Below are 15,857 nucleotides of genomic sequence, written 5' to 3' on the forward strand. Positions count from 1 at the left end.
CATTATTAGTAAACTTCATGTATTTTCCTCCCTCAAAATATGGGCTTAAACATTTTGGTTTTACTTGAAATAAATACATGTTTTATAAAAGTATTTACCTGAATACATGTTTTAAATGTTTCATAAATGCTCATGTGTATCTGAAACATAAATTCTGTGTCTATGGGTTTGTGTTTGAAGTTGATAAATATTAATTCACAATTAATATAGGAAGACATATCTAATAGTAGAATACCATACTATATAGATTACTTGGGTAGCATGCAGTCAGAAAGCTGAATAATTGGCTAAAACATAATAGAGTTCAAATTTATATTGTTTTGCTGCCCATTAACACCCAGTACCTTTAATAAAGACTTAACTCTTACGTGATATACGTAATTTTCTATTACTTTTATTTGACACCTTCCCTAAATGCTAGCTGTTCAGGCAATTAGAATTTTGAAGGTTAAAGAATTTTAGTGTTCTCCTAAAGATCTGTTAACTAATTGTTTTAAGTTTTAATAGATCTTTTTATTAAATTGTTAGTAGAAATAAAGAACCTCTACTGTCAGATGTTTAGTAGTCATTAAAATGAGAGTGTCACATCACATACTTTGTGTACTTGGTCATCTAGTCTTTAAAATCTTAAAACACTTAGAAAATATATTTTAGTATACTGCGTTTGTGTTAATTTTACAAGTAAATATAAAATACCAAATTACTTTATGTTTATTCAAGCAAAATTTAAGTATACATATAAACACACATGAAGTGATAATCAGTTTGAAAATGGAAACATTGCCCTCTAGTGTTCATGAAAATAATCAGTTATTTCATAAATGTCTTAATATTTTCTCTGTGTAGCCAGTAGAGTGAGTCCTTGCACAGGAAAATAGACTGTCTTGTGAAAATGTTGAAATCTTTGGACTATTTACTTAGAAATCAGATAGAAATACAGTGTTTTAATAAAAATGACTTTATAATACATCATGTTATCTTACTACCTAAAAAAAGTTACTATAAGCATATTTCTTGATTGTTTAAAAATATTTCTGATTCTTTGTTAAGACAGCCTTGCAGTGTAGCTCAGTTGCTGGAGAACTTACTTGGTTTGCATGTGGCCCTGGGTTCCATCCCTGGCACTGTACAGTGTCAGCAGTACTGGCACTGTAGTTAGATGTACCTGTGTCTAATCCTAGCTAGTTCAAGGCTAACCTTGGACTGCGTAGCAAGTTTGAAGGCAGTCTGGGATATATGAGGCCTTGTCTCGAAAAGAGAAAAACAGAAGTGTGTCATGTGTGTATGTGTCCTTTAAAACAATGGGAATAACTAATCAGGAAAATTACCGCCAACATTTTAATATATGTTTTTTCCATTCTTTATGTTCTTTATGATTATTTTAGAAATGGGAGTTGGAATCACCATTATTTTTCATCATAGTCAATTTATGAATATAATTGATTTATTTAAATAGTCTTGGTACTCTTTACAGAATAAAACATGGGGTTTTAATAAAAATAGTTTCAAGGGAAGAAAATCAATGCTATTGTGTTTTTAAATTTTTTACTTTTTTACTTATTCACTTTATGAGTCACATTTTACTGAAACAAAATACTCAATGAAATTAAAAAGTAGCATTTCTTGCTATTTAGTAAATGTGAAGTAAACCATTTAATGACATTGGCAATCTGAATGAAAAACTAGATTGATAATAAAAATGAAATACTATTCCTGTTACTTATTTGTATTTAACAAATTTTTATTATGTTTGTTCAATTGTGTGTATGTACGTGCTGCTATTGCTGCATGTGCATATGCCATAGCACATGTGTCAAGGTCCAGAGGACAGTAGAAGGAGTCAGTCCTTGCCTTCCACCATTTGGGATTGAAGTCAGCTCCTCCAAGCTTAGTCATTAAGATGAGAGAGCTTAAGATCACATACTTTGCTTACTTGCTGAACAATCTTGTCTTCCACCAGTATCTTTTTAATTTAGTTAAGTTTATAAATGCATGGAACCATCTTCCTATCAAAGTTCATTAAGTACCTTTTGAAAATGTACTTTTCTTTATTTTTATTCCCAAGGTGCTTAAAAGTGAAAACTTTCCTTTATTATATTTATAAAATAATTATATGGAGAACTTTGTCTTAGCTACCTGGAATTTGCATTGTTAAAAACCAAAGCAGAGAAGTTTAGATTTTTGGGAAGTATCTATAGCATTCCTTAGTTGTCATTAGGTTTTTTATACATACATACATACATACATATATATGTATGTATGTATGTGTATATGTATGTATGTATGTATATGTATGTATGTGTATATATGTAAAATATATGTGTGTGTATATATATATATATATATATATATATATATATATAATATATATTTGGTTTTTTGGGTTTGTTTGGTTTGGTTTTTTTTGAGACAGGGTTTCTCTGTGTAGCCCTGGCTGTCCTGGAACTCACTCTGTAGACCAGACTGGCCTCGAACTCAGAAATCTGCCTGCCTCTGCCTCCCAGAGTGCTGGGATTACAGGTGTGTGCCACCACCGTTCGGCTGGTTATAATTTACTATAACAATCTTGTTTAATTTACTATTTCCCCCCTCAATGTCACACGATCATCTCCAACTTACTTCCCTTATTCATTGGGTCTTAGGAGTGAGTTCGAGCAAGCAAATAAAGTGCATGCATAGTCATTACTTAAGGTTGTGGCCTCTATCTATGTGAGGCCCCTGTGCACTTAAAACTACTGCATACAAAGAGAACACAGACTGTTATCTTGAGGCTCATTCAAGGATAGGCTAGTGGCAGAACCAGGTATTTTATTTAAATCTTTGTGATTGAAGAAGTTAGTTAGAATATCTACCTTGATGTTGAATTCTTCCTAAAAGTACAATTTTTAAACTAGTACTTTAGTATTAGAGATGTCTTGGGGATTCCAAATAAAGTTCATAGAGGAGAAGAGCCAAGTCTTTATGCTCCTGTAGATGTTCTCATTAGCGTTGTTCCATTTTATAACATGAAGAAAACAAATCCCAAGAACTGAAGCAACTTGTACATTCAGATTATTTGTATATAACATGATTCATCTATTTTTCATTTGTGTCATTAACTCACTGGCGTCTCCATTATAAAATAAATTAATAGAAGGAGGTTTACTAATTGTTTTTCTGTTGACATCTAACTTTAAGCTTTTAATAAATTTTACTTCTGCAGTGTTACTCAATTACGAGTAACAACTGTTTTTAACATCTGTCTTCATATTCATTGTTTTCTTCAAATCAGGGACACTTCTTACTTTAAACCCAGCATTTATCACATTACCTTTGTACAGGCACCATCTAGTGGTAAATGGTCTATCTGGAAGCTTGAGGTTAATTTATGGGCCAAATATAAAACCATTTAGTTACCAAAAATCCTACCTATAATAAAAATATTACTTGTAGACTAGTAATAAATTTAGTAGGAAATTGAAAATCTTGTTACTAACTTGAAGAAAATGTCCATTGTTTAGGTCAGAAGTCAAATTTAATAGCTTATTCCCTTATACCCTTTATAGAACTATAAAACCAAAATAATCTAGGCATTTCTGGTTTATTGGTTATACATTTTGCATGTGATACTTGCATTTAAAGTTAATTTATATAACCTAAACATTACAAAGTGTCAAGCACTTCTACCTAGGTCTGGTGGACTTCCTTAAATCATTGTGAAGGGAGTTACAAGTTATACTAAGTAATCTTTAAAATTTTCTTGCCGTGCTGAGCATTGAGCCTTGGGCCTTTCACTTGCTTAGCAAGTATTTTGCAATTGAACTATATTCTTAGCCCAAAGGAAGTAGGTTCTGTTAGAAAGATAGGCTATTATTTTATACTATGAATAATATACAACAAGACTTACTTCCAAGGAGAAAAAAGTTTGTGCTTATAATTACAAGACTAGAACTCTATTATGGAATTCAAGTGTACTAGAGATTTCTAAATTTCAAGTTTTAAGCTGATAAAAGGTTATGTGAAAAGAAGAACATCTTTGGGTAGCAAGATGGCTCAGCAAGTAAAGATGCTTCCCTCCAAGCCTCGTGGCCTGATGGATCCTCTGGAAGGAGAGAATTCCTCACAGGCTGTCCTCTACCTTGACCTCTTAGACCGTGGCAAACATTTCTTCCCCCAGCTACATAAATGTAACTTTAAAATTTTATGTTTTTGATATATCATGTATTTGAATCTAAAGCTTAGATTGGTGAATAACTTACAAGAAATTGATTTTATATTAAAGATTTCTTAAGTAATGCCGAAGAAATGACATGCTGTGGTGTGGAGACTGCTTCAGCTCTTGTGAAGAAATTTTTAGCCACCTTCTATAGTAATAGCTCAACTTGAATCTCACAACTAAAAATGAGCCTATCTGACAATGGCTTACTTGCTTTTGAAGAATTATTTAGCATTTGCAAGACTGAGGCAGGAGTACTGCCATGAGTTCAAAGCAAGTTTGGGTCACATAGTAAGTTCTAATGGAGCCTGGAACTAAAGATCCTAATTATCTACTCCTTGTGTAGTTTAATAACCTTAACTATCTTTGTTTACAATATGAACATTTGTTAAAAGGCAGACACTTCAAATATTCCTAGATCACTTTTTAAAGTCTGTGCTTATGTTATCCCTCAAATCTTGAAGCCATTTAGAGTTATTCAGCCAAGACAAGGTATTGTAACTTGATTGTATTTATGCCTCATGCATCTTGAATTTATTTCCCAGAATGAGGCAAATCAGAACACATACACTCATTTCATAGAAATCAGCATAAATTCAGGCCTATATTTTTAGAAATTTGGTGCTTTTCAGGTGTATTACTGGTTGCTTTAATGCTTATTTTTGATATGAGAGTAATAGTCAAAACAAACCTTATAGTTATCAGATTAACAATTTCTAAAACTGTGATAAGGTTAAAAAATGGTGTGAGCTTCCCACAAACCTATTTAAAATACAGTCTACAGAATTAGATAGCCAACCTGTAGTGTTTCAGTTTTGAGATACAAACCAATGAGTCCCTGTTGACTTTTTAACATTGTTGTCTCCCTCCCCTCCCCTCCCGGCCCATCCCATCCCCTCCCCTTCCCTCCCATCCCCTCCTCTCCCCTCCTACCCCCCTCCTCTCCCCTCTCTTCTTCTTTTTTCTTTGGTATAAATAATTGGGTTATTCACCTTTCTATTGCACTGTCAACCACAGATATTTGAATACATACCTTAGTTTCGGGAAATACATTTTAAATTTTATTAAACTTAGAATTATGCATGCCTCATATTCTTAAATGCACTGCATTAGATGTCACTTAGAATCTGCAGAATTGGGTGTTTCAAAAGAACAGGGTTTTTAAAAATTACTTTATTAACTTATTTTTGATAAGTCTTTTATTTAAAATGTGACACTTTTACATGCTTTACTGCCTCTGGAAAGCATTCTGTGTGTAAATGGATGCTGAGACAAGTGGGTTTTCATGGGATTTTTGGGTGAATGTTCTTTTAACTTTTGTTATTGGGAGCAACAGAAAGAGTAGAATATTGAATATAAATTTTCTAGGGAATTCTAGATTTTAGGGTTGGCATATTGTTAGAGTACTTTTCTATATACCTGTGAGGCTTTGTTTTAAATGTTACTAGGATTATTCTGAAACTTCTCATTGCTCTTCACACTGTAGTTGAGGAAATACATAATGAGTAATGGAACATTATAGGAAAATGCCTTAGGCAGTAATAGAAACCTTGTAGATTAAGAAAAGTGGATGATTTAGTATTTAAATTAGGAATTTCTCTTCCAAACACACTAGATGTAACATTGATCAAAATCAATTAACTCTATCGTCTTTTGTACAACTTTTGGAAAGCTGCCTCCTTGTTGAATCAGATTTGTTATTATCATGAACTAAAGGAACAGATGGCTAATTGCAGTAGGAGAAAAAGAACTACTAACAAAAGAAATAGATCATGGAGTTAGCTTTGATATCTGAGTGTCATGAAATTTCATTAACTAGGGACTGTTTGGAGCCGTCAGTTGCAATGCCTTCTTTAACAGCTATTGGTGGTAGCATACCTTCTAGAAGAGCCGCATGCATGTCTTGTGAAATAGTCTATTACTCCTGCATGGAGATCTGTATAGATGAGATAAAATCCTTTAAGAAATTATGTTAACATTTATTCTTAGCTTCCTTGTTTTCATAACATGATCTAGCTGATTGCTTGCTTTGCACTTGTTTGCTATTGTATTTGGTGTGCTGTTACTATGTTACTTGTGAGTTTTAAAAGGCCTGGCAGCACTGAAAATACTGAACCACTTTTTATGTGTTCAGTAACTGTCTTCCCACCCCCACCCCCTTTTTTTTTTTAAGATTCATTTATTTATTATATGTAAGTATATTGTAGCTGTCTTCAGATACTTTTTCTTCTCACTCCTGCCCCGCTCACTCTCTGTAGCTGTCTTCAGACACCCCAGAAGAGGGCATCAGATCTCATTATTAAGGATGGTTGTAAGCCGTCATGTGGTTGCCGGGATTTGAACTCATGACCTTTGGAAGAGCAGTCAGTGCTCTTAATCACTGAGCCATCTCTCCAGCCCAGTAACTGTCTTAGTTAGGGTTTTCTATTACTATGGAGAGACACGTGACCATGGCAACTCTTAGAAAGAAAAGCATTTAATTGGGGGTGGTGTACAGTTTCAGAGATTTAGTTCATTATCTTCCTTGTGTGAAGCAATGCAGCATACTGCAGACATGGTGCTGGAGAGATAGCTGAGGGTTATACATTTGGATCCTTAGGCAACAGAAAGTGACATTGGGCCTTGCTGGGGTGTCAAAGCTCACTACTAAAAAGTCCACACCTATTCCTACAGTAATGTCTCCTCCAGTAATGTCTATGAGAACCATTTTTATTCACATTACCACAATGTTTTTAAATGATAAGAAACATTATAATTTTTGCAAGTGTTTTGAAGGTCAGGGATGCATTTAAATCCAGCTTATACTATATACTCCAGGTGAATTCTTGATCAACTCAAGTCAGCAATTGATATAAATTACTGGTTAAATCAACAGATGAGGGCTAAGGAGATTGCCCAGTGCTTGCTGCTTTTTCAAAGGATCAGGGAAGTCCATTCCCAGCACTCAGATCTGGTAGCTCACAACTGCCTATAACTCTAGCTCTAGGGAATGCCATTGTGTCTGGCAAATTATATAGTCTTAAGGATAAGGCAGATTTCTTTAAATTATATATTGAGCAATAATTGACACTTTATAGTACAACTACTAACATCTGAATGTGTGCTGTACTGACTAGTAGTAGAACACTAGTGGGTCAGCTAAGAGCTATAGACTAGAAGAAGCAGGAAAATTTAGAATGGGTTTAGATGTTCTACACATATATTTTTAGATACTTTTCTCCTTTTTAGATTGTAATACTATAAACATTTCCTTGCCAATCTGGGAAATATTTTTCAGGCTAAGTTATAGAGTAGGGGATGGCCAGGAAAATAATGGAAATTTAAGAATCAGAAAACCAAAATAAATGTGACAAAATTTGCCAAAACTATTATAAATGATAAGAAAAATTATAATTCTTTTATCAAGTCCCTATAAACAAAAATGGTATGTGAAATTCCTGTCCTAGCCAGGCGTGGTGGCGCACGCCTTTAATCCCAGCACTTGGGAGGTAGAGGCTGACAGATTTCTGAGTTCGAGGCCAACCTGGTCTACAGAGTGAGTTCCAGGACAGCCAAGGCTATACAGAGAAACCCTGTCTCGAAAAAACCAAAAAAAAAAAAAAAAAAAGGAAGTGTCTGTCCTTAAAATTACAAAACTTTAGATAGGGCAAAAGAAATGTATTACTAGAAATAACCTTCAATATAAAATCTGGGTGGAAGTATATGCTCACTGGTAAATTTTACTTACATATTTCATTTGTGTGTGCCCACATGTGACCACACATACCATGGTATGTAATGTAGGTTCATAGACAATTTGGAGGAATCCATTCTCTTCCTGCTTCATGTTGGACTCTGAATTGGATTCAAGTTGTCAGGTTTGGTGGCAATCTATGTCACTAGCTCTAGTGAATTTTAGTGAGAAAAGTGATCTTGGATAAGTGGGACAAGAATAATACAAAGTAAAAGTCACCTGTTTTATAGCCACTGATAATATTGTAGGCTGCCTCTTAGGTTTATTTGTGCATTATTTAGATTGATGTCGTTTAGGGTTAGGTGTTTGCTTAAAAGGAAGAAAGAAGTGGAGAGGTAAATAACCTTTCTTTTTCATGCTGTAAAACTAATATTTATTTGCTATGCAATAGATATGTAATCCTCACAGCAACTTTGTAAGGGTAAATTTGTTTGTTTTATAGAGGAAATTGAAGGCCAAAGTGATCAGATAACTTTTCTATCTTTATACCCATTATAAGAGGTACTCACACCCATGTCTGACTTTAGAGTTTGACTCGTACCACTGGTGAGAATCACATGAGCACTTCATTGTGTGTGTCTGTATTATTGGAAAAGATTTTTTTGACACTAGACGAAGATAGTTTCCTTTGTACAACTCATCTTCTAATGTGAAAGTTGTCCTATTATATCAGACTTTCTTTGTAACTATTTTCGGTCATTTTATTCTCATTGAACAGCATTTTCCACTTGTTTCCATTTATTTCAGAAATGCCGTGGGAAATATATTTAAGCCTGATAGAATCTACTTGAGAAACAGTTTGCTTCTGTCAATAAATAATGTCTGTCTATTCTGTCTTATTATATGACCAAGTAGTAAATTAATTTATCCATCACCTCTTGCTATCAAAAATTTTCTGCCTTTTCCATGTAGATCTCTGAGCCTTGAGGGTTTTGATAAAGATAACCCACTCAAGGATGTGTACTCAAGTCTCATTCTCTGCATATTTGTTTAGTCGTGAGTGTCTCTTAATTCTCACCTATTACAAGTGGAGACTTCTCAGATGATGATTAAGGGATACTCTGATCTATGAGTATTGCAGTATATTTTCAGGAGTCATTTTACTGTTATGATCCTTTAACAGAATAATAGTAGTTTTTCCCTAGGACCATGACTTACTAGTCTCAGATTCTTGACCACTTTGGCAGTATAGAGTTAAGTTTTGCAGGTCTGTGAAGTCATAACAACTAGGAGACAGGCCAGAAAGAAAGGCTGAAAAGGAATAAAATGAAATCTTGAGAGTTCTACTTCTGGTTCTTCCTCTTCTTCAAACACCATACTGCTTCCTTTTTTTTTTGTTTGTTTGTTTTTTTTGTTTTTGGATTTGGTTTTGTCGAGACAGGGTTTCTCTGTGTAGTCCTGGCTGTCCTGGAACTCACTCTGTAGACCAGGCTGGCCCCAAACTCAGAAATCCACCTGCCTCTGCCTCCCAGATTCCTTTTTGTTTTAAACCTTGCCATGTCTCTTGAATTTGACGAATCAAAATGCATATTGTTAAGGAAACCTGACATTATTCACAATATTTTTTTTCTTTTTTTTTCTTTTAATTTTCTGTCTGGTGCTCATAAGCATTTTTAGAGGTAGGGATATAGCTTAGTTCTTGGAGTGATTGCTTACCATTCATGGGGCCTTGGGTTTGAATACCAGAACTGACTGCACACTTTGGAGGTAGAGGTAGAAGAATCAGAAGTTCAAAGCCAACCCACTATGTAGCTACAATAGGCTAGGACTTAGTTGGAGAGCTTCATCCTCTTTCCTGTCCTCTTTTTCAATCTTTTTAGACTTAACATTAGTTCTGCTGCAGTCTGCTGTACCCCTCCTCCCCCAGCCTATCTCCATTTCTTTAGTACTCTCCATCGGAGTGAAGATCCAGGATCCCCTAGTTTAGCTCTCTCTGGCAGACTCTTTCAGCCTCTCCTTGTAGCCTGTCTCCACTCCTTTGTGACTCACTCTAGTCCTGTAGAATAGCTCTGTATCAGGGAACCCACAGCTAGGGCTTAGAGACCCCACAGCCAGCTGCCACACCTGGCCTTCTGGCAATATTTGAGTACAACCTTCATTTCTTTTTCTTTTTACATTTATTTATTGCTTGTTTGCTTATTTGTTAGTGTGGCTGTCAGGGGACAACTTGGATTCCTTGAATCAAACTCTGTTCATCAAACTTCATGACAAGCACTTTTTTACCCAAGTCACATGTGTGGCGGTCAGAATGTACTTTTGTGAGTCTCCTGCCATGGGTTCCAAGTATTAAACTCAGATGTTAGGCTTATATACTGCTGGGCTATCTAGCCAGCCCCTTTTTAAGAATATGCCATTCTACCACAATAAGCAAAAAACTTATAAGAAGCAAGTGTCGCTGTGCAGTGTTGGCCACGCCTGTAATCCCAGCACTCTGGGAGGCAGAGGCAGGCAGATTTCTGAGTTCGAGGCCAGCCTGGTCTACAGAGTGAGTTCCAGGACAGCCAAGGCTATACAGAGAAATCCTGTGTCTTAATCAGGGTTTCTATTCCTGCACAAACATCATGACCAAGAAGCAAGTTGGGGAGGAAAGGGTTTTATTCAGCTTACATTGCTTTTCATCATCAAAGGAAGTCAGGACTGGAACTCAAGCAGGTCAGGAAGCAGGAGCTGATGCAGAGACCATGGAGGGATGTTCCTTACTGGCTTGCTTCCCCTGGCTTGCTCAGCCTGCTTTCTTATAGAACCCAAGAGCACCAGCCCAGGGATGGTACCACCCACAAGGGGCCCTCCCACCTTGATCACTAATTGAGAAAATGCCCACAGCTGGATCTCATGGAGGCACTTCCCCAACTGAAGCTCCTTTCTTTGTGATAACTCCAGCCTGTGTCAAATTGATACACAAAACCAGCCAGTATACCCTGTCTCGAAAAAAAAACGAAATCCAAAAAAAAAGAAGAAGAAGCAAGTGTCAGGAAAAATCACTATACATAAATTTTGTGAAGTAGTTAAAATTCAGTAATTATAAATTAGAGATGTCATTTAGAAACTTGTTGGAAGCTACTACAGTTAAATAATCATATTAGGTTGAAAACTGACATTTGTGTTAAAGTTTAACTCATTCACAGAGGCTCAAAGGAATAGCTTCTTTCTTGGTTTTTGGTTTTTGTTTGGTTTTTGTTGTTGTTGTTGTTGTTGCTTTTTGAGACAGGGTTTCTCTGTGTAGCCCTGGCTGTCCTGGAACTCACTCTGTAGACCAGGCTAGCCTTGAACTCAGAGATCAAGGTGATCTCTGCCTCTGCCTCCCAAGTGCTGGGATTAAAGGCGTGTGCCACCACCGCCCAGCGGAATAGCTTCTTTCTATAACTGAAAAAAAAAATTATATGACCAGGATAAATATTTGGAATAACATGTATTTTAAGTTAGCTCTAAGTAGGAGCAGGGAAGTGCTATTAGTGAAAGACTTGATTGTAATGTAACAAATTATGTTATTGCTACACACAATGGAAAGCAGCTTTCAAAAACGGGAATCAAGTTCAGCACTTTGTATTAATAAAATTAAAAATATATTTATAACCAGGAAATCAGGACTTTTTTGTTAGGTTGTTTTTAAGGTTGTTATGTGTGTTTGTGTATGTGCTGTATTTGCCATTTGGGCCTTTTGTTCAGGTGCCTATGGATGTCCTGGATCTTGTATTATGGCAATAATGAGCCACCAAATTTGGGTGCTGGGCAGTCCAGTAGAAGAGCAGGAAGCTCTTAACCACTGACTCACCTTTTCAGTCCCTAGGGAGGCTTTTAAAAGAGAATTTAAAATTGATAATTCTGAGGCATAAGAGATGACTTAGCTGTTAAGAGCACTGACTGCTCTTCCAGAGGTCCTGGGTTCAAATCCCAGCAAACACATGGTGATTCACAACCATCTGTAATGAGATCAGATGCCCTCTTCTGGGGTATCTGAACACAGCTACAGTGTACTTACGTATAAAAAATGAATTCCATATTAAAAAAAAAGATAGATAATTTTGTACTAATCCTGCAAGTATCTAGTAATTTTTTAACATATATAATAATTAGGACAACTCATTGTGATATCGTTAAGTATTTTAGTATTTACTAGTTTTACTTTAGGTCTTAGTAGTTGTCTCATATCAAATTACATATACTTTTTTTTCCTCTTAATTTGTGTTTTTCCTTTTTCTCTAGGAAACTGACTGGACATTCTTTCCACATGGGCTACAGCATGGCAATTTTGAATGGTTTTGTAGCTGCTCTCACTGTGGCCTGGTGCCTCATGTAAACCCACAACAGAGCAGCATTGTTGGTGAAAGTCATGATGTTTTTTTTAACAGAAACGAAATTGCCTACTCAGAAGACTATAACATATAATCAGATACATACTATCATCGTCATTATGGAAGACCTTATAGAAGTCATTTCTTAAATGTATAAGATGTTTACTTCATCTTTTTGTTTTTGTTTGTATAGTTTATCAGTTACAGAAAATATTTTAAAGGAAATCAAACTTGGAAACTTGAATACAAGACAATCTCTACCTTTCTGTGCATATTCCATTTTTTACTAACAGATATTGACATATCTGGTTGAGGTAGAAATATTTATATACTTCATTAAGAAAACAGTACTGAGGCCAAGTGTCTTAGCAAGGCCTTCAAGCTCAGCATTTTGGAGACAGAAGCAGGTTCTGTGGGTTCAAGGTTAGCCTGTAGCTGCACAATGAGATCATTTCACGAAAAAGAAGAAAACGATTCCTATTCTTCAACATTTTGTAGAAGCTACATAAATCAGAGTTTTTGAGACTCAGTAGAATGCATATGTCACTTATATTTTTGTGGAGTATACCTGGGGGTTTTATATATTTTTATAATACTGAATTTGTGTTTTTTAAATGATTACATTTATACCTATTTGGTTGTAAATTTTATTTCTTAGCTGGTGTAAACCTGTCCTTTAGTACTTTGTCTCTTTTACAAAAGGATTAAACTACACTGACTTGAGTTTAAGATTAAGGAAATTTTATTTTTTTAACAAAAACATACTACAAATTCAGGGTAAACTATTTGTTATAATGTTAAGAAATTTGAGGCTTTTAACCATTTCTATTTTCTAAAATTGAAAGTATTTATTTTGATGTATATTAGGGCAGCAAAACTTGTACTATTTTGTTTTTAGTAGATGAAAACTTAAAAATTTTGTATGTAGAAATGTTTGAACTTGTTTATTTTTAATCTCAAGAATCTAGTTGCCAAAGTAGAAAAGGTATTTTGATATTCTGTATATGTACCTTTAATTAAACTGTAATATGTATGTTGTAATATATTGTATATACTGTCATTGTCATGTCAAGTTTTTTGTTATTTTTCTATTACTTAAGCTTTAAATGTTTCTGTCTTGCTTGCTATTTAAGTGTTCAGAAAGTGAGCTCAATTTTAGAAAGTTGAATGATTTGCACAGCTGTTTTTCCTGGCTAATCTAAGAAAAACTTAGATTAGGAAAACATTGTGTAATCAGTGTGTATTGTAGCTAAGTGGCAAGTTAGTGTGTGTGGTGCATTTGCAGTCCTACTGTTGTGACTATACAAGGTCTAAAAGTCTCGTTGTTTTCTCTATATTCTCCAAAAAAACATTATTTCCATTTCATTGGAAATAGCTAATAATGTCCCAATTAAAGTGAGCGAAGAAGAGGGGTGTAGATAGAGTCTTACTAAATACCAGTCCCATGACTTAATAGCCCTACTAATTATGCTTCTTAAAATGATTATTGTTGTTGATTGGCTTTTTCAAACAATATATTTTGACTTTTTTCTTTTCACATATGCCCTACCCCCGACTCTCTTTGTCCCCTCCCCACCCATCCAACTTGATGTTCTATCTTTCATGGGGAAAAAGAAATCTTTTGTTTTGAGAAAACAAAATGGCTTTTTCTCTTAACCATTTTACCTTCTACCTTTTCCTTTAAAGGACCCTTATTACAAAGATATTTTCAAATTATAAAATTACTTTATCTCCACTCTACCTGTGTAAAGCACCATTCCCATTATCACCCCAATTTGAATGGCTCCATCCACATTCTTTGTGAATAGTGGCAAGATTAACTGATTATAGTCAGTTTTTCAGACACAAGATAGCCTCCTCAATGTTGATGATACACAGGACATATAATGCACTATTTCTCTGGAATACTATGTCTTATGAGCTAGAGGTTTCTTTTGGAATATGTCCCTTCATTCTCCACATGTAGTGTTCGATTTCAGTGTAAATCATGTATAAGGAAAGTGATGGCCTGAGATTATTTTTCTTAGACCAAGCTTTCTCCTGTCCAGGGTGCGGTAAGAATAGAGTGGTGTGATTCAAATCAGCCAGTTTCTAGGATTTTTTTCCCTTTGAATCTAAGATCTTGAAACTGGGAGACAGGATCCCAGAATACACTGGCAACCATGTGAAGCAAGCTTAGTACAAAAGGATAAAGGTAAGATGAATGCTGCTAATGATACTCTCCTTATTCTTGACAGCCTACCATCTTGAAACTTAGTTACAATGTTTTAATATGTTTGTTTCTGCTATTTACATAGGCTTTTGTCATTTGCACCACAAAGTCAAGATGGAGTCACCTAACAGTTGGAATCATCCATCTATCTCTATTATATGTCAGGCCATGAGTGTACCTATGACTGATTAGTCTCGAAGACTTCAAAGGAAATATTAGTGTAAAGCCAGCTACTGATTATAGTGCTTCATCAGGAATTTTGTTCACATCCTTTAAATGCTACCACAGTTTTGTACTATCAAAAATTAGTCTCTAGTTATGTAAGTATCGAATATAATATTTAATAGTTTCCCAGTTTCTTTACCTGCTAAATGGAAAAATTACTAAGCCAAGACATTTCAAACTGAAAACAGGGCAATAATATTTGTAAGACATGGATAAGGTGCTTAATGTAATTTGTAATTTCAAGTGTATTTATCAAGACATGATCTGAAAATTAATAAACTAAGAATGGATATCAAGACTTAACAAAATTTCAGAGTAAACCTTTGTATACATAAACCCAGAAAGATTGAAGATGCAAGGATGTTATTAATCAGTGTAGAATGGAATTTTGTGTGTGTGTATGTACGTATATGTATATATATATATGTATATATGTGTATATATACACACTATCAAGAAAAAAATCTTTGAAAAATAGAACAATGGTTAATTATATTTAAGGTTTGCAGTGTATTTTTACATTTCTGTTAACTTTCTTGATATGTTAATTAGAACACTATATCTCAAAATTATCTGACCATGGAAAATAAGGTTTAATTGACATATCTAGTTATCCAGGACCCAAGAAAATGTTCAAAGCTAAAGCATTAAAAAACCCAAGGAGTCAACGCAATGTGCTCACTAACCCGTGGATATAAGCCTGATAACCTGAGGTAGTAGACAACATGAACTGAGCTTATCTCCCTGGAAAGGGAAGCAAAGGCCTTTAAAAGCATTTTTTTTTTTTTAATTTTAAGGTTTGTTGTTTTTGTTTTGTTGTTTTGTTCTCAGCTTACCCAGTCTCCTGGATACTTGTAAGCCTTCAGTTTAATGCTGTTTCTCTTGGAAATCTTGGAACACCCTGGTCTGTCCAGAACTTAAGATGATTGCCACCAACAGTCAGTTTCTTTTAGATGTTCCAAGCAATGGATTAATATTTATATATAAATTGGTAAAATGATATCACATTTTATACCTAGGCTTGCCAATATTCTTAAACCTTTTACTAGACACCAAAAAATGTGCTATCATAGATCATCTTAAAGTACAAAACTTCCTTGAGCTTCCTGGTCCTTTTTTCTGCTGAATTAATTCAAACAAGTTACTTAAGTGTAGAGTTTATTACAGAGCATTAAGAGATGAGAGCAGACAGTGGACAAA

General features: G+C 34.9%; 1 protein-coding gene across 2 annotated transcripts in view; it reads left to right on the top strand.

The window, feature by feature from the left end:
* Nucleotides 1-14,965, top strand: part of Arl6ip6 (ADP ribosylation factor like GTPase 6 interacting protein 6) — a 28,055-nt gene extending 13,090 nt beyond the window's left edge. Inside the window, exons 4-5 of one of the 2 annotated variants that reach the window (XR_007977853.1) lie at nucleotides 12,132-14,414; nucleotides 14,518-14,965. Coding sequence is in view for 1 of the 2 variants with exons in the window: in XM_052182493.1 (XP_052038453.1) it covers nucleotides 12,132-12,225 (94 nt within the window). In the remaining variant the exon portion in view is untranslated. Of the gene's footprint in view, nucleotides 1-12,131 lie in introns of both variants that reach the window. The other variant, XM_052182493.1, reaches the window with a different exon arrangement.
* Nucleotides 14,966-15,857: the final 892 nt, after the last annotated feature.

The sequence above is a fragment of the Apodemus sylvaticus genome, chromosome 5, assembly GCF_947179515.1.
Source record: "Apodemus sylvaticus chromosome 5, mApoSyl1.1, whole genome shotgun sequence".
Classification (NCBI taxonomy): Eukaryota; Metazoa; Chordata; class Mammalia; order Rodentia; family Muridae; genus Apodemus; species Apodemus sylvaticus.